We start from the raw sequence: 18,940 nt of genomic DNA on the forward strand, positions 1-18,940 counted from the left end.
ACAGTCTCCCACTTGCACTAGAGTCAATAATCCAGTTCACATCGATATGTGATTAACACTCAAGGTCACATCCCCATGTGACTAACACCCAAAGAGTTCTGGGTTTGATCATGTTATGCTTGTGAGAGAGGTTTCAGTCAACGGGTCTGCAACATTCAGATCCGTATGTACTTCGCAAATTTCTATGTCATCTTGTAGATGCAACTACTACGCTACATTTGGAGCCATTTCAAATAACTGTTCTACTTGGAGCTATTCCATTATACGTATCCAGTATCTCTACTCAGAGCTATCCAAATAGGTGTTAAGCTTGCATCGACGTAACTCTTTACGTTGAACTCTTTATCACCTCCATAACTGAGAAACATATCCTTATTCCTCTAAGGATAATTTAGACCGCTATCTGGTGATCTACTCCTAGATTACCTTTGTACCCTCTTGCCAGATATGTGGCAAGGCACACATCAGGTGCGGTACTCAGCATGGCATACTGTATAGAGCCTATGACAAAAGCATAGGGGACGACCTTCGTCCTTCCTCTTTCTTCTGCTGTGGTCGAGCCTTAAGTCTTAACTTCATACCTTACAACTCAGGCAAGAACTCCTTTGACTGATCCATCTTGAACACCTTCAAGATCATGTCAAGGTATGTGCTCATTTGAAAGTACCATTAAGCGTTTTGATCTATCCTTATAGATCTTGATGCTCAATGTTCAAGTTGCTTAATCCAGGCTTTCCATTGAAAAACACTTTCCAAATAACCCTATATGCTTTCCAGAAATTCTACGTCATTTCTGATCAACAATATGTCAACAACATATATTCATCAGAAATTCTATAGTGCTCCCACTCACTTCTTTGGAAATACAAGTTTCTCATAAACTTTGTATACATCCAAAATCTTTGATCATCTCATCAAAGCATACATTCCAACTCCGAGATGCTTACTCCAGTCCTTAGAAGGATTGCTGGAGCTTTGCATACTTATTAGCATCTTTCAGGATTGACAAAACCTTCCGGTTGTATCACATACAACCTTTCCTCAAGAAAATCGTTGAGGAAACAATGTTTGACATCCTATCTGCAAGATTTCATAAATAATGCTAATATAATTCCAACAGACTCTTAGCATCGCTACGAGTGAGAAAGTCTCATTGTAGTCAACTCCTTGAACTTGTCGGAAAACATCTTAACGACAAGTCCAGCTTTCTTAATGGTGACATTTACCATCATTGTCCGTCTTCCTTTTAAAAATCCATCTGTACTCAATAGCCTTACGACCATCGAGCCGTTCTGCCAAAGTCTACACTTTGTTTTCATACATGGATCCTCTCTCGGATTTTATGGCCTCGAGCCATTTATCGGAATCCGGGCCCACCATCACTTCTCCATAGCTCGTAGGTTCATTGTTGTCTAGCAACATGACTTCCAAGACAGGATTACGTACCACTCTGAAGTAGTACGCATCCTTGTCATCCTACAAGGTTTGGGAGTGACTTGATCCGAAGTCTCATGATCAATATCATAAGCTTCCACTTCAATTGGTGTAGGTGCCATAGGAACAACTCTTTGTGCCCTGCTATACACTAGTTGAAGTGACGGTTCAATAACCTCATCAAGTCTCCACCATCCTCCCACTCAATTCTTTCGAGAAAGGACCCGATTCTAGAAACAATCCCTTATTGCTTTCGGATCTAAGACAGGAGGTATACCCAACTGTTTTGGGTGTCCTATGAAGATGCATTTATCCGCTTTGGGTTCGAGCTTATCAGCCTGAAACATTTCCACATAAGCGTCCCAGCCCCAAACTTTTAAGAAATGACAGCTTAGGTTTCTCTAAACCATAGTTCATACGGTGTCATCTCATCGGAATTACGTGGTGCCCTATTTAAAGTGAATGTGGTTGTCTCTAATGCCTAACCCATAAACTATCGTGGTAATTCGATAAGAGACATCATGGTATGCATCATATCCAATAGGGTGCAGTTATGATGTTCGGACACACTATCACACTATGGTGTTCCAGGCTGTATTAGTTGTGAAAAAATTTCCACAATGTCTTAATTCTGTGCCAAACTCGTAATTCAGATATTCATCTCTATGATCATATCATAGATATTTTATCCTCTTGTCACGATGATCTTTCAACTTCACCTTGAAATTACTTGAACCTTTCAATAATTCAGACTCGTGATTCATCAAGTAAATGTACTCAACATTTACTCAAATCATCTGTGAAGTAAGAACATAATGATATCCACTACACGCCTCAGCACTCATTGGACTGCACACATCAAAATGTATTACTTCCAACAAGTTGCTTTCTAGTTCCATTTTACTGAAAACGAGGCTTCCAGTCATCTTGCCCGTGTGGTATGATTTGCATGTCTCAAGTGATTCAAAATCAAGTGAGTCCAAACGGTCCATTTGCTTGGAGTTTCTTCATGCATATACACCAATAGACATGGTTTGCATGTCTCAAACTTTTCAAAAACGAGTGAGCCCAAAGATCCATCAACATGGAGCTTCATCATGCGTTTTATACCGATATGACTTACGTGGCAGTGCCATAAATAGGTGGTACTATCATTACTATCTTATATCTTTTGGCATGAACATGTGTATCACTACGATCGAGATTCAATAAACCATTCATTTTTGGGTGCAAGACCATTGAAGGTATTATTCAAATAAACAGAGTAACCATTATTCTCCTTAAATGAATAACCGTATTGCGATAGACATAATCCAATCATGTCTATGCTCAATGCAAACACCAATCTCGATGGTAGAGGGAGCGTGCGATGCTTGATCACATCAAGCTTGGGAAAAACTTCCAACACATATCGCCAGCTCACCTTTAGCTAGTCTCCGTTTACTCCATAGCCTTTTATTTCGAGTTTACTAACACTTAGCAACCGAACCGGTATCTAATACCATGGTGCTACTAGGAGTACTAGTAAAGTACACATCAACACAATGTATATCCAATATACTTCTATCGACCTTGCCAGCCTTCTTATCTACCAAGTATCAAGGGTAATTCTGCTCCAGTGGCTGTTCCCCTTATTACAGAAGCACTTAGTCTCGGTTTTGGGTTCAACCTTGGGCTTCTTCACTAGAGCAGCAGCTGATTTGCCGTTTCATGAAGTATCCCTTCTTGCCCTTGCCCTTCTTGAAACTAGTGGTTTCACCAACCATCAACAATTGATGCTCCTTCTTGATTTCTACTTTTGTGGTGTCAAACATCGCGAATATCTCAAGGATCATCATATATGTCCCCGATATAGTTCATCACGAAGCTCTAGCAGCTTGGTGGTAATGACTTTGGAGAAACATCACTATCTCATCTGGAAGATCAACTCCCACTCGATTCAATGAAGATGGTTATTGCTCCTCCCTCGCCGGTTCACCGCCCTCTGTTGATTGGAAGCTGGGTTTTGACGAGTCAAAACCGTTCACGGCGACAAATTCTGCTTCTTCGTCAATCAGGCCGGCCAGGTCAACTTCTGGGGCAAATGTATTTTCACGAACAGGCGGGATTAAATCTGTCACCTTATATGAGGGAGTTGCCATCTTCTTATTTTCAACATCAAAACCCGGCTGATACTTGTTGATGTTGGTTTCATCTCCAAGAATAGTCGCCTGAGGTCGGACTCCGCGCACACAAGCCATGAAGTCATCCTGCTCAAAGGGAGATCCGTCTTCCTTCACGGTGGGAAATCCTCTGGCCACGTCCGCCGGGTCTAGATCTGGCACCCAAGCCTTGGAGCGGCTCAGGGCAGTCAAAGCTCCGGCTCTCGCACAGGAGCGCTTCACTTCTTGAAACCTGGCGGGTAGGATTGACAGTTTCTTCAAGATGTCGCTGAGCCAGTTGGGTCCTTGATTGGCAGGAGAGATGGCAGCAAGTGCCCATTGTGCGCCAATATACAGTTGTTCCACTAAGGTATACACTGCCTTTAGTTTAATCACATGATCTTGCCTCAGATTCTTGCTTCGTGGGCCTGCACATATTTTATAAACAAAGGCAGCTGGCGGCTTATATTCCAGATCAGCAAAAAGTACACAAGATTAAAGACAGACGGCTTACCAAAGATGGTGGCCACCATTTAAGACACCCGGCCCTTTAAACCATTCAGCTCTGTTGAAACCTCTTCAAGGGCTGCTTCGGCCTTCTCGGCGCGTTGTGTCAGAAGCGTTTTTTCCTCTGCCCAGGTTTTCTTCTTGGCAGTGAAGCTGGTCTTTAAATTTTCCGTCTTAGAGAGACTTATTTGCAATTTGGAGTTAGCAGACTTGATTTCTGCCTCCTGACCTGCTAGCCGGGTCTTCGCATCAGTCAATTGCGAGTTCAGTTCAGATAAGGCATTCTGCAGAAACCGTACTCAGATGAGTCAAGATTTCGCTTATGGTTCAAAAATCAAGATTCAAGTCTCAAGTACTTTACAAAAAAGCACTTGACACTTGGGGGCTAATGTATACCAAAACAATTTCTTATGACTCCAAAGACATGCTTTAAGTCCCAAGTACTTTACAAAGTAACAACACTTGGCACTTGGGGGCTAATGTATGCTATTCAGCAAGTTTCTCAAGGTTAAGACGGATTATGAAGTTCTTTGAATATGGTACAAGTCAATTTAAAGTACCGGCTTATTTATGATCAAAATGAACCGGCCCTTGGGGACTACAGGTGAAGCTTTGTTATAAAGTCTATAGATCATTCCGGTTCTTTCATAATCTGAAGACTTGGGGGCTGGCGGAATGTAGATAAGCCGGAAGAGCATACCTCATATTTCAGCTGCAACTTTTTGACCATTTCGATCTCTGAGTCGCGACTGGAGTGCACATGGCTGAGATAGCCGAATAAAATATCGTTGGCATTCAGATGATCATAATGTGCAACATCAAAGCGCACTTTCTGTCTCTCCAATGCCTCTTGTTTCGCCGTGTGGCGAGCCAACACGGTTGGATTTCCTGGCTCAAAAAAGTGGCTCCCGGTGATCAAAACGTCTTGCGCAGACGGTGATGGCGGGTTGGCTGAACTTGATGGTCCAGTTGCGGAAGGATTCACGATGGTGTCATCAAACGACGACTCAGTAGGATTTTCTTCTGCATTGACAGGTATGTCTTTTGGAGTTTCAATTGATGGAGGAGAAGGTGGCCTTGCCGGTTCAGGAGCAAGGACTGGCGGGTCTTTCGCCGGTTTAGTCACCTTGGCCTTCTTAGACTCAGCTTGGCCACTAAGTGAAAGATTATAGGACTGTCGGTATAAAGAGACAATTTTAAAAACACGGAAGACAAAGGATTATTTCTTACCCAGGGGCAGTCTTGAAGGCCGAAAACTGGGTTTGAGACGAGTCGCCAGAAGAGCAAGATACCTCCTGCAAAGATAAGACAAAGTAAGTAATACAAGGAAGGACATCCATTAACACAAAGTCGAAGACAAAGAAATAAACCTCATTCTGGCGTTTTTGGGGGAGTTTGTTGAAGAACAACAGCCGGTTCATCTTCGGTCCGGGCTTGACGGCGGCTCTCATGTTGCTATTTTTTCAAAAGAAAGTGAGGGTCCAGATAAGCCAAAGGGTGTGAAAACCTTACTTTCCGGGTTACGACTTGAAGTTTCTGTCTTGGCAAATGGGCTGAGTCAGAGGAAATAGTTACCTCTTCTTCCACGGCCTAACTGGTCCCAGTGTCGTCCTGGTAATGATCAGTGTTAATAAGATTATTAAAAAGTTGGCCAAGGGAGTCAAGGGCTACCTCCGACTCAGAAGTATCATCGAGTTTCATCACATCTTCAGCGGTACTCTTCTTCTTCTTTTTGGACCTTCGGGTCGTTTTCTTGGCGTTTATGGCGGCGGCTCTTGCTTTCTTCGCAGCTTCGTGGTCATATTTAACTTTCCAGAAATCAGATCTGGCCTGCAGACAGGTAAAAACAAGATGAAAGGTCAGACAAGTATTAAACAATACGGCTAGGAAAAATACAATGGAGAGAGATCAGAGTGTCCTTACTTCTGGCACCGGGTTAAGCTTGCAGAAGGGGTTTAACCCGACGATACTGCAGTCTTCGTATTTTCCGTTCACCAGAAGGGTTGACATTGAGACAATATCTTCTTCCGTTAACTGAACAGAGCTGTGACGAAGAGAGTCATCTGGGCCTCCACCATACTCATACATCAATTTTGATCGACGGCTTAGAGGGATAACCCGCCATGAGATCCAGCAGCGGGTCAGATCAACTCCGGTTAACCCATTCCCCAACAAAGCATTAATCCTTTTGATGGATGGTATCAACTTCTTGCATTCAGCAGCAGTGAATTTGTCAGGAAGTGCAAATTTGGAGTCAAGACGCTCTGAGCGATAACCCGGTAGGGGATGTTCGTTTGCTGGTGAGGTATCTTGACAATAAAACCAAGTCTGATTCTAGTCTTTGGGATGACTTGGCAAGACTATGAGGGGGAAGACAACGCCCTGCCGACGCTGAATTGAGATGCCTCCAAGCTCCAAGCTAGGGCCGTTGGTGCACTCATTTTGCCGGTTCAGATAAAAATATTCTCTAAAGAGGTCCACGGTCGGCTCTTCCTGAAGGTACACTTCGCAGAGCACTTGAAAGTTGCAGATATTAGATATGGAATTGGGCCCGATATCTTGAGGGTGGAGTTTGAAAAAGTGGAGGACATCTCTGAAGAACTTTGAGCCGGGCGGTGAAAAGCCATGGTTCATATGGTCAGTAAAAACAATCACTTCGCCGTCCTTTGGATTGGGCCGTTCTTCGTCCGAGTCAGGGGCACGGTAAGACATGACAGCTTTTCCTGGCAAAAATCCTATGGAAAAGAACTCCTTCAAACATTTCTCAGTTACGGTTGAGGGAACTCAGTTGCAGATGGTTGGCACTTTGGACGGCATGATGTTCAAAAACGAACTGAAAAGAAAGGCAACATGCCGGTTCAATTCAATGGTGAAATTAGCAGTTAAATGATGATAATACAGGGGAGTAATGTTGGGTTTCATAGTAATTTCAAAAATTTTCCTACGCACACGCAAGATCATGTGATGCATAGCAACGAGGGGGAGAGTGTTGTCTACGTACCCAACGCAGACCGACTGCGGAAGCGATGACATGACGTAGAGGAAGTAGTCGTACGTCTTCACGATCCAACCGATCAAGCACCGAAACTACGGCACCTCCGAGTTCGAGCACACGTTCAGCTCGATGACGATCCCCGGACTCCGATCCAGCAAAGTGTCGGGGAAGAGTTCCGTCAGCACGACGGCGTGGTGACGATCTTGATGTACTACAGCAGCAGGGCTTCGCCTAAACTCCGCTACAGTATTATCGAGGTATATGGTGGCAGGGGGCACCGCACACGGCTAAGGAATAGATCACGTGGATCAACTTGTGTGTCTAGAGGTGTCCCCTGCCTCCGTATATAAAGGAGTAGAGGGGGGAGGCTGGCCGGCCAAGGAGGGAGGCGCAGGAGGAGTCCTACTCCTTCCGGGAGTAGGACTCCCCCCCCCCCCAATCCTATTCCAAGTAGGATTCCCAAGGGGGGAAAGAGAGAGAGGGGGGCCGGCCACCTTCTCCTAGTCCTAATAGGACTAGGGGAGGGGGAAGTGGCGCAGCCACCTTGGGCTGCCCCTTTCTCCTTTCCACTAAGGCCCATGAAGGCCCATATGGCTCCCGGGGGGTTCCGGTAACCTCCCGGTAACCCGGTAAAATCCCGATTTCACCCGGAACACTTCCGATGTCCAAACATAGGCTTCCAATATATCAATCTTTACGTCTCGACCATTTCGAGACTCCTCGTCATGTCCGTGATCACATCCGGGACTTCGAACAACCTTCGGTACATCAAAATGCATAAACTCATAATGTAACTGTCATCGTAACCTTAAGCGTGCGGACCCTACGGGTTCGAGAACAATGTAGACATGACCGAGACACGTCTCCGGTCAATAACCAATAGCGGGACCTGGATGCCCATATTGGCTCCTACATATTCTACGAAGATCTTTATCGGTCAGACCGCATAACAACATACGTTGTTCCCTTTGTCATCGGTATGTTACTTGCCCGAGATTCGATCGTCGGTATCCAATACCTAGTTCAATCTCGTTACCGGCAAGTCTCTTTACTCGTTCTGTAATACATCATCTCACAACTAACATATTAGTTGTAATGCTTGCAAGGCTTATGTGATGTGTATTACCGAGAGGGCCCAGAGATACCTCTCCGACAATCGGAGTGACAAATCCTAATCTCGAAATACGCCAACCCAACATCTACCTTTGGAGACACCTGTAATGCTCCTTTATAATCACCCAGTTACGTTGTGACGTTTGGTAGCACCCAAAGTGTTCCTCCGGTAAACGGGAGTTGCATAATCTCATAGTCATAGGAACATGTATAAGTCATGAAGAAAGCAATAGCAACATACTAAACGATCGGGTGCTAAGCTAATGGAATGGGTCATGTCAATCAGATCATTCAACTAATGATGTGACCTCGTTAATCAAATAACAACTCATTTTTCATGGTTAGGAAACATAACCATCTTTGATTAACGAGCTAGTCAAGTAGAGGCATACTAGTGACACTTTGTTTGTCTATGTATTCACACATATATTATGTTTCCGGTTAATACAATTCTAGCATGAATAATAAACATTTATCATGATTATAAGGAAATAAATAATAACTTTATTATTGCCTCTAGGGCATATTTCCTTCAAGTAATGGCGGCTTAGTTAAGGGCTAATGCCATATAAGGAAAAGAAAGCCGGCACAGTAAGCCGCCATGACTACAGATATTTGAGAAAGCAAATTTAGCTAAGTGTTGAGACAAACAAGTTTCCTAATTGCTTGGTATTATTCCAGATCAAATGGCTATTCAAAATGGGAAAAATTCTAGACCTAAAAAGTTTAGCGCAGATGAGTCTGTAAGTTCTAATGAGGTCTTTGAACCAGAGAAAGGGATCTGTGGGTATCAAGAGTAGGCACAAAACCACTACTGCACAAGCATATATATCTTTTTGGATCAAGAAGAGGCTTGCGGTGGAAGAACTACGAAGAACTGCGATGAACTATGAAGAACATGCAGAAGCCTGGAAACCCTAATGCGGATCTGAGAAGCGAAAAGGAGAACACTTACAGCCACAAATCTTCTACGGAGGTCGCTGCTGTTTCTCTGGACCGATTCGGGTTGATGCAGCGGCCAAGATCAACGGAGACGGAGGTGAAGCGCGACGGCGGCGAAACTCGAGCAGCAGGAGGGCTGCGAGAGGAAGAAGACGGAGAGAGAGAGAATGAGGAAGGTCGAGGTGTGCCTATTTATAAGGAAAAATGTGAACAGACGGGCGCGAAAATCGAGGAAGAGCCGAATAATGGTTATCCAACTACACAGACGCCTCGATTCTCGGAAGACATTAAAGGGGAAGATCCGTTGGGAGATGATGTCATAAAAGTTTTTTGCGTTTTCAAGAGATGATGTCATGGAGGGTCACAAAAACTTCTGCGAGGATAAGAAGATGGATTTGGTCTAAGTGTTGAAGATTGACAAAGAACAAAGTTCAAAGTCAACCTGGGGCCTAATGTTGGGGATATAGCTATCAGTTATGACCTGCCCAGGAGGGGCCGGGTCAGCCCCAATGGCGGGTTACACAAAAATCCCAGTAAACATTAAGATAATAGTTTATCAAATCTTTTAGAAGGCCCAAAGGCCTAGAGGCGGCTTAAGGCCCAATATTGCAAACCGCTGTATGTAAGGAAAGACTTGTAAAGAAAGGCATGTAAAGGAAGTCGCCGAGCCGGACACGATTATGAGCCGGCCGGGACTCTGTAGGCCACCAGGCGTCAACCCGTGTATATAAGGGGACGACCCGGTGGCGGCTTAGGGCAAGAAACAAGAGATCGATAACCAAGCCGGCGAGTTAAGCCTCTTTGTGATCGAAACCCCAGCAATACCAACACAACTAGACGTAGGCTTTTACCTTCATCGTAAGGGGCCGAAGTAGTATAAAACCTTTCATGTCCTTTGTCCCGATTAACCCCTTTAAGCTTCCTAGTTGTGATGGCCCTACGACTAAGTTCTTTCGCTAGGACATCTGCCGTGACAATTCCACGACAGTTTTACTTTTGTGTAAACGCCACAAAGCCCAAATATTCTCAAAACAAGTAGGTGTATCAACTTGAAATAAGTTTGAATCAAAAGACCAAACATGTTTGGCAACAATACATGCAAAGAATAAATGTTGAACTAATTCTTTATCACTATAAAACAAACAAGATGGATCCTCGAGAGGCATAATTTTGCTTCTCTTAGAGGTACGGATTTGCTTCCGCGAGAGGCACAACCTCGTCTCTCGGAAAAGAAAACAAATACAGTTTTTGCTTCCGGAATAGGCACAACCACCTCTTGGAAAAGAAGAAAACATATTCCTTTTTACTTCAGAAAAGAAGAAGCGTTTTTTTTCTTTCGCGATAGGCATAGATTTGCTTCTCGTGGAGGCACAAATTTAGGATCTATTTGGTTGGAGACTAGTGTGGCCAAGCCAAAGTGTGGCCAGCCACACAAGTATGACAAGCCACACAAGTGTGGGTGAGAAATTAGACGCCAAACTTTGACAGAAGTTGACAAAAAAGTTATTTCTATGTCAAGTGGGCCATAGAGGAAATAAAGTGTGGCAAAAACCAAACACATACCAACTAAACTATGGCAGCCAAACTTTGGCTTGACAAACTGTGACTGGGAACCAAACAGCCCCTTACTTGCAAAGCACAATTGCGCCTTTCCAAAAAAGGAACAGAAAAATGAAAAAGAAAAACCATGCTTCCGTCTTTGGATATTTTCCGTGAAAAATGTTTGTCAAAACCTTTAGCATGGGATCTAATTTCGAAGATCTCGACGTGAGAAGTCCACCACTAAAAACGAGTCGATATTTAGACACACGGTTTAAAAGATAAAACGATGCAAATAATCGAATCTACGAGAAAAGAGAAAATCCTAGGTTATGACAAATAGCGCATATATCGCAACCTTTGTAATCTATTTTTTATAGAGGGGGAACATCTTTGTAATCGGCTTTCATAGCACAGTGTGATTTTGGCCCACCATCGAGGAGTTGAACTCTCGGCTTTAGGTGACCCGACCGAACTCGAAAATTCTAGACCTACGGACCAGTTACGGGCTGCAGGCTACGGATAACTTTTTCCTAACAAATCTCTCGCCCCCCTGATTTTCCTGGTGGGGCCGACCAGCGTGATTTCTCAATCCTTCAATCCCACGTCAGTCCGTAACCAAACATCACGTAGAATCTGCGCGTAAGTGTAGCAAAACTCGACCGAACTCCTGGTAGAATCCGGCTCGTCCCTTTAATAGGCCGCCACGACGCCTAGCGCCGAGATTTCTTCCACCATATAAATACTCGAAAAGCGACCGTAACAATCGCCATGGCGATAAATTCGGCGACAATGGCTTCCTCCCACAGCCTCTTCCGCGCAAGCTCCCTCGTCCCTCCCGGTGCCACACGGAGCCGCCGCTCCGATTCCTGCGCCCCTCACCTCCAATTCACCAAGCACCCCAGATGCAGCGTGCTGAGGCTGTGCAGCGCACGCCCTAGCGCTCCGGCCCTCAACCAGTGGTGGGCGTCCGAGCTCACCCCGGAGGATCTACCCACGGAGGAGACCGACGGGCCGACGACTGGGCACGGCTGGGAGGAGCTGGTGGCCATATGGAACGCGCTCATCGCCGAGCCCCTCCGGCCCGTCCTGCTCGCCTTGCGCGAGATCAGGGACCGCGGCCACTTCTTCCGCTGCCGCAGCTACCACGCCGGGATCGTCGCTGGTATGTATTTATGGACAGGTTTCTTCTTGGTTAATTTTGTACAAGTTCTGATGTGAAAGCTTCATTTTTTTTTCTTCGTGCGCAATTCGTACTATCCATTGAGTCAATCTGCTTTCCCCCAACCCGCTGCTTTTTTTTTTCTGCGCAATGCAGTCAGGAATCGGCTGATATCCAGCTATTTGTCTCATCTTCTTGTCTCTAATATGCATTTAACAAATAAAAAAATACTCCCTCTATAGAAAAATATAAGATCGTTTGATTTTTTTAAAAGAAAAGATGATCCCGGCCTTTGCATCTGGATGATGAATATGACCACTTTATTAATTATTCTCATAATACCTTACAAAGTCATACAATAGAAGACTAAAGCCGCCATTTAAGCAACAAACTCTCGCTACACCTATTCAGTTGATGAAGGGGCGCAAATAGCCTGAGCCTAATACCAAACAGACATCGCAGTCAAGCCTAACATCTAAGACCTGAGATCTCAACCTAGCCACTTGCCGGGTCTGGAGCACACACTGGTCGGGCGTGCTCTGAAGCCGCCGCCGCCAACTGCCATCGCTCCATCTTCAGAACTATACTGATGCATCAACCTTACTCGGTCTAGCTATCGACGACGCCACCACAATGCCCAACGGCACCTCCTTCCTGCGCGCAAACTTCAAACTACTTTCCCCCAACCATCAAGCTGTTTTTTTCTGCGCAATGCAGTCAGGAAGTCAGGAATCGGCTTACTCATTCTACTGACAGCGAGTAACAGTGCAATCACAGATATCCAGTTATTTGTCTCATCTTCTTGTCTTTAATATGCATTGAACAAACAAAAAAGTACTCCCTCTGTAAAGAAATATAAGATTGTTTAATTTTTTTAAAAAAAGAAGGATGACCCCCGGTCTCTGTATCTGAATGATGCATACGGTCACTTTATTAATTATTTTCACAAGACCTTACAAAGTCATACAATAGTAGGACTAAAGTCGCCGTCTAAGCAACAAACTGTCGCTACACCTATCCAGTTGATGAAGGGGCGCAGATAGCCTGAGCCTAATACCAAACAGACATTGCAGCCAAACCTAACATCTAAGATCTGAGACCCCAACCTAACCACTTGCCGGTTCTGGAGCACACACTGGTCGGGCGTGCTCTCAGAGGCCGCCGCCGTCAACTGTCATCGCTTCATCTTTAGAACTGTACTGATGCATCAACTTTGCTCAGTCTAACTATCAACGACGCCACCACAGTGCCCAACGGCACCTCCTCCCTGCGTGCAAACTTCAAGCTGCTTTCCCCCAACCATCAAGCTGCTTTTTTCTGCGCAATGCAGTCAGGAATCGGCTTACTCATTCTATTGACAGCGAGTAGCAGTGCAATCACAGATATCCAGCTATTTGTCTCATCTTCTTGTCTCTAATATGCATTCAACAAACAAAAAAAGTACTCCCTCTGTAAAGAAATATAAAATCGTTTGATTTTTTTAAAAAAAGAAGGATGACCCCCGGCCTCTGCATCTGGATGATGCATACGGCCACTTTATTAATTATTTTTACAAGACCTTACAAAGTTATACAATAGTGGGACTAAAACCGCCGTCTAAGCAACAAACTGTCGCTACACTTATCCAGTTGGTGAAGGGGCGCAGATAGCCTGGGCCTAATACCAAACAGACATTGCAGCCAAGCCTGACATTTAAGACCTGAGACCCCAACCTAGCCACTTGTCGGGTCTAGAGCACACACTGGTCGGGCGTGCTCTCAGAGGCCGCCGCCAACTACCATTGCTCCATCTTCAAAACTGTACTGATGCATCAACCTTGCTCGGTCTAGCTATCGACGACGCCACCACGGTGCCCAACGGCACCTCCTCCCTGCGCGCAAACTTCAAGCTGCTTTCCCCCAACCATCAAGCTGCTTTTTTCTGCGCAATGCAGTCAGGAATCGGCTTACTCATTCTACTGACAGCAAGTAGCAGTGCAATCACACCAGCTATTTGTCTCATCTTCTTGTCTCTAATATGCATTGAACAAACAAAAAAAATACTCCTTCTGTAAAGAAATATAAGATCGTTTAGATTAAGCGATCTTATATTTCTTTACAGATGGAGTAAATATTAATTACTTGTTCCTCCAAAACAAATTAAGCATCACTGAATTTGCAAATCTTTGCCCTTACCAAATATAATCTGAATATGACACCGTTGGTTGCTCTTATTCATGCGTTTTCTTGACACTGTACTAGTTTCATCTTATCTTGATTTAATGTCAATCAAAGAAATAGCAAATGGCCTACCTGCAAAGTATCTGAGGAAGCATTGCGCACAACTCAAATCATGTTTTCTTTTTGTTTGCAGGCCCATTCTTGATGATTGCTGGCTTCTGCCAACTCCGTAAATTAGTACCAACCCTGTTCGTGGATATAGTTCTTGGATATATATTCTACAAGTTAAGTGTCCTAGCAGCAGAACTGAGAAGAAATGGGAAGGCGAACCATTTGTGTGCTCGGATACAGCTCCGTGAGTTTTGGAACTCAAACTATATTGTTTGTGTTTATTATGGAGAAGACAAATATATGAAATTTTGTGCTCTGGACCGGTGACGGAGCTTGGGTCAAAATCACCCCGGGGGGGGGGGGGGGGGGGGGGGGGGGGGAGCTTGATGGAGGGCCGAACATAACCACTTTGGGGTGATTTTTAGTGGAAAAACATGCCTAAATACTAATGGATGTGCACGTATTTTCCTATGGTTTGGCGGGAACATGCCCCAGATTGGCCATCATGAAGCTCCGCTACTGGTGTGGACCCTACTAAAAGATTTGTTGGTGCCTTGAGATTGGAACGGAAGAGTTGTCTTTTCATAACTCATTTTGAAACTTATGAATGAGCGATTTTATAGAAAACATTGGAGAAGTGGAAGGCACTTGCCTCTTAGAAATCACTTCTCCATTCTCGAAGTAAATATTTTTGTGTGGTGTGCCCCCCCTCCACACACACACACGCACACACAAATTGTTAGAAAAAAAATGTGCTTATTTTAGGTATGCAAATGTATATATTTCTCCAGTGGCAATTATACACCTTTAGCTGCCTCTAAATACATGCCTGTCTTTCTGCGTGTCTACTACAACAAGTTTGGTCCGTTTCCGGTGGGGGCGGGGGAGTGGGCAATGACGGTGGCGCGCCTTCGGCTTGCTCAAGTGATTATAGTTGTCGCTAGGCGGTTCATAGGCTCGGTTTTATTTTTTATTAGTCTAATGTTCTTTATACTGTCATGATTGATTATGAGTATACCTGAAAAAAATTATACACCTTTATAAATAATGGAAGAATTAATGTATGCCTTTTATTTCAAATGCAGTTCTCTTACTTATTTTGTCATTCAAGGATAACAATGCTTTCTGGGTAAGTCTTTGTTAAAGAGCAAGGGTGCCTAAACTTCAACTCAATCATGAAGATATTGTTTACTAATGGCTTGTTGTGGCTTATGGTAGGATGCTTACCGCCTCGTCACCGAGTTGATCTGGTTAGTATTTGGTGTAAAGCTATTATTGCTATGTTGTTCCATACCACACAAATAATCTTGTCTAAATAATTATCTGTTCATCTCAGGTTCATTGCTCTGGACGTGTACTTAGTAGCTGTCACCTTTGAAATTATCGACGAGGAGGATCCCAGACCCGAAATGCTAGGAATTTACAAGATACTAAAAACCAAAGGGGGCCTGACGAGGGTGATAAAGAATTGGAATTCGAAAGATTGGTAGACCGCGAGAGCACACCGTTCAATGCTCATGTTGGTTGGGTGTAGTTTCTCGCCGACTGCTTTCAAATAATTAAAGAAAACCACACGCCACCTTGACTTGCCAGGATCAAGAAAGGCACAGGGTTTACGCCACTGACAACCGAGCGATGGCAGTAGCTTTCATCAGATCAGAGTTAGTTGACGACACGTTTTCATGGGCGTCCGTACCTTCGTGTTGTTGTTAGTGGCAACCACCAATATTTTCCTTCCATGTTTCTTCAAAAAATTGCTCGTACCACATGCTACGCTGTCTCTCATTTTTTTCTTTGTTATTATTCATAACAACATATGGTAGTGTTAGTAATATTAAACATGACTGACAACAAACTCTCCTTTTTTTGGATTCTAAAAAAAATCTCCTTTTTTTGTTGGTGTCGGCTAGATCTTGTCATGTATTTTTTTATTCTACTGGTTAAATTGACTATTATTCATCAGCATGTTGCGCCCAACAAAATTAACCACATATGCCATTCTGGTTCTTTCAATAATGGGGAGGACCCAAAAGTACCATTGACACAATACTGTAGAAAGGACCCTAAAAATTATAAATTGCAACTAGGTCCTTCCTCATTGCAACAAGGACCACAAAGATGACACTAATATAATAATGCAATCTCGTCCTGATGCAAACGACTTCACCGGAGACACATTGATCGCCGCCTCCAATCAACACCTTGCCAACAACGGGTAGGTTGGAGAAGGTACATCAAAAACTTCTGTTGAGCTGATCTTCATTTTCGGTGGCTGACATTGATGCATGGCCGAAAGGAGGATGAAGAGCCACCAGGCCCGCTTACTAACCCCATAAATGAATGGATCTGAGAGGGTTGAGCATAGATCCATTGCTCTCTTTCCTTTTTCCCACGGCATTGAAGAGAGAGGGGAGATGACGCCGAATTTGCTTGGTCTGGTGGTCTGCCCGGCTTATTGGAGGTGTTTTCACTAGATCGACCTTCCTCGCCATCGTCCTCCATGGGTGACTAGAAGAAGAACCAAGCCACGTGTTGATGCCACTAGCATCAGAGGCCATACCTACATGACCTGAAGCCATACGTCACATGGACAACCCTAACCTAGACTCAAACATAAGCCTGTTAGAGTTGTGTCGAATATTGTGTACAAGGTAGGTTACAGTTGGACTCTGAGTAGTATTGTGTTTAGATAGGATATGGAGTTGTGTCCTAGTAGGACACTTGTATCCTAGACCTCTCATATATAGCGGGGGTAGACACACGATGTAACCTATGCCAACATAATAGCACAGACGCGCAAGGGTGAGCCGGCAGCGTGTGTCGGCGCCCGGGTGGCCGGTGTGCGGTATTGTGACGGTGTCACGGGGAGGAGCGCCCGTAGTCAGGCCCCGGGGATGTAGCCATATTGGTGAACCTCGTTAACAAATTTCGGTGTCGTGCTCGTGTGATTGCTTGGTTCTCAGATGATCAACGGTATGTCTCGGATTTATTTTAACAAGTGGTATCATGAGCAAGGTTTCGAGAAAGCTATGGATCGGTGATCGTGTATCAGCGGACGCAAAGCGAATCAAGTTGAGACCGAGTTCTCGAGAAGATCGGATAGCAGCAGACGGCGACGGCTTATGGTGCAAACAGCAGCGGATCGATCGGCGCGGTGCCTGGAAGCGGCCCGGTTGTTGGGTGCGCGTTGGGTCAGTTATCGTGAGGCCGGATGCCCATGTGTGGCTGCTGCAGCTGGGACCCGGAGGGGCGCACGGGCCGGACAAGGTTCAGGCCGTTGACAAAGCGGTCCACGCGGGGGGTTTTGTTCTTTTGGGAGAGCTTGGAGATGTGCTGACGACGTGCAAGATTTGTTTTGGACCAAAAGAAGGGACCGAGTGCCCGGAGGAGATGCGCTCTCCTCGTATTGTAGCCGTAGCCGTGAAGCACCAAAGGCAGCTCTTCCTACATGGCATCGGGAAGGTAAAGGCTTGGGCATGCAAAGCTAGCATTTGAAGTTGTGCAAGGGAGCTACTCCACGTGAAGACCAGAAGCTATTCTTTGGATTTGCAACTAGTATACTTGGTGTACATGGGGATCACGGAAAGATTGCTCGGTATGTTTTTTTCACAGGTCAGCTGTACAAAGAACCATGGAGCCAACGGGTACCAGGTTTGAGGTGGAGACGTTCGACGGAATTGAAAACCTTGGGTTATGACAGACAAAGGTGAAAATTTGTTGGCACAACAGGGATGCTTGAAGGCGTTGCGGGATGTCAAGCCAGATGGACGATGAGCACTGTGAGGAGTTGTAGATAGTTGCAGCCGGGATAGTTCGGCTGGGTCAGACTTGTCAGTCTGATGGATCGACGTAAGTCGGTTGGTACAGAAGACGGTGATGGAATCGGCGACGATGACATAGGTGCGCGATGCTGATAGTGACCGACTTTTGGGGCGTGGAAACATATGGCACATGCCCGAGTGCTTGTGTGACTTCGACAAGGCTATGGCGCTGGGTTGATTCAAGACGGTGCACATGAGAGCTTGAAGACGACGGAGCGCGGGGTGGACTGATCATCTACCATGGAGTCATGTTGAAGGTGGAGCTGGATTGAGGGGCTATGGTGTAAGGATCCAGGGAATCGAAGCCTATTCAGCAAGGGGGGAAAAGCGAGTGACATGTAGTTCGGACTGGAGCCCAGTGGTCTGATGGAAGCGTTAAACTCGTCATCGGTCGGTGATGATCGGTGGTACTCCGCAGTGGGGGTTGAGTGGTGTGGGTTCGCGACCCTTGAGACCCGACCGAGACAGCAGAGGCTCGACGCGGTAATAGCAGCGAGGCGTGCGGTACACACGAGACATGGAGACGGGCCAGGGCTCTGGTGGTCATACATGTGGTGAGACAACTGCGAGTTTGACCTAGGATGACTACAAGCAACGGTGAAATTCTTTCAAGTTTCAGACAGGCGGTCAAGAAGGAGCGGTGATGTTGAGTTCAGGTAACTCTTATGTGTGACACCCAATATGTGAGTTGTTCACTTTCACGCAGGTCAGTGATCAGTGTGTGATGGTGTGGACGGATACTCTGGAAGTTGGGAGCACAAACTAGAGTAAAGGGAATTTAATCTTGCTCGAGTGTTGACTATGGTCAAGAAAAGGAGGGACTACAAGTTGCAGGTGGAGTCACATGGAGTCTTTGGAGTAGCAGCGGTACTCATGGGATAAACTCAAGTCCAATGTATATGAAAGTTTGACGCATTGACAAATTCATGGTGGTGGAGAATATTCGCCAAGGTGGAGTTTGTTAAAGTTGTGTCGAATATTGTGTACAAGGTAGGTTACAGTTGGACTCTGAGTAG

General features: G+C 45.1%; 1 protein-coding gene across 1 annotated transcript; it reads left to right on the forward strand.

Moving 5' to 3' along the window:
• The first annotated feature begins 11,399 nt into the window (after positions 1-11,399).
• Positions 11,400-16,778, forward strand: LOC125540096 (uncharacterized). The gene is made up of 5 exons (XM_048703684.2): positions 11,400-11,836; positions 14,186-14,347; positions 15,189-15,232; positions 15,322-15,353; positions 15,440-16,778. The coding sequence occupies exons 1-5, from the start codon at positions 11,443-11,445 to the stop codon at positions 15,591-15,593; spliced, it is 786 nt and encodes a 261-aa protein (XP_048559641.2). The 5' UTR covers positions 11,400-11,442; the 3' UTR covers positions 15,594-16,778.
• The last annotated feature ends 2,162 nt before the right edge of the window (positions 16,779-18,940 follow it).

Source organism: Triticum urartu, chromosome 2A, assembly GCF_056163025.1.
Source record: "Triticum urartu cultivar PI428250 chromosome 2A, HENAU_Tu73, whole genome shotgun sequence".
Classification (NCBI taxonomy): domain Eukaryota; kingdom Viridiplantae; phylum Streptophyta; class Magnoliopsida; order Poales; family Poaceae; genus Triticum; species Triticum urartu.

Coding starts and splice junctions, on each gene's coding strand:
- LOC125540096 (XM_048703684.2), top strand. CDS start 11,443: ATGGCGATAAATTCGGCGACAATGGCTTCCTCCCACAGCCTCTTCCGC. Junction 14,348..15,188: donor GTGTGCTCGGATACAGCTCC/GTGAGTTTTGGA, acceptor TTTCAAATGCAG/TTCTCTTACTTATTTTGTCA. Junction 15,354..15,439: donor CTCGTCACCGAGTTGATCTG/GTTAGTATTTGG, acceptor TGTTCATCTCAG/GTTCATTGCTCTGGACGTGT.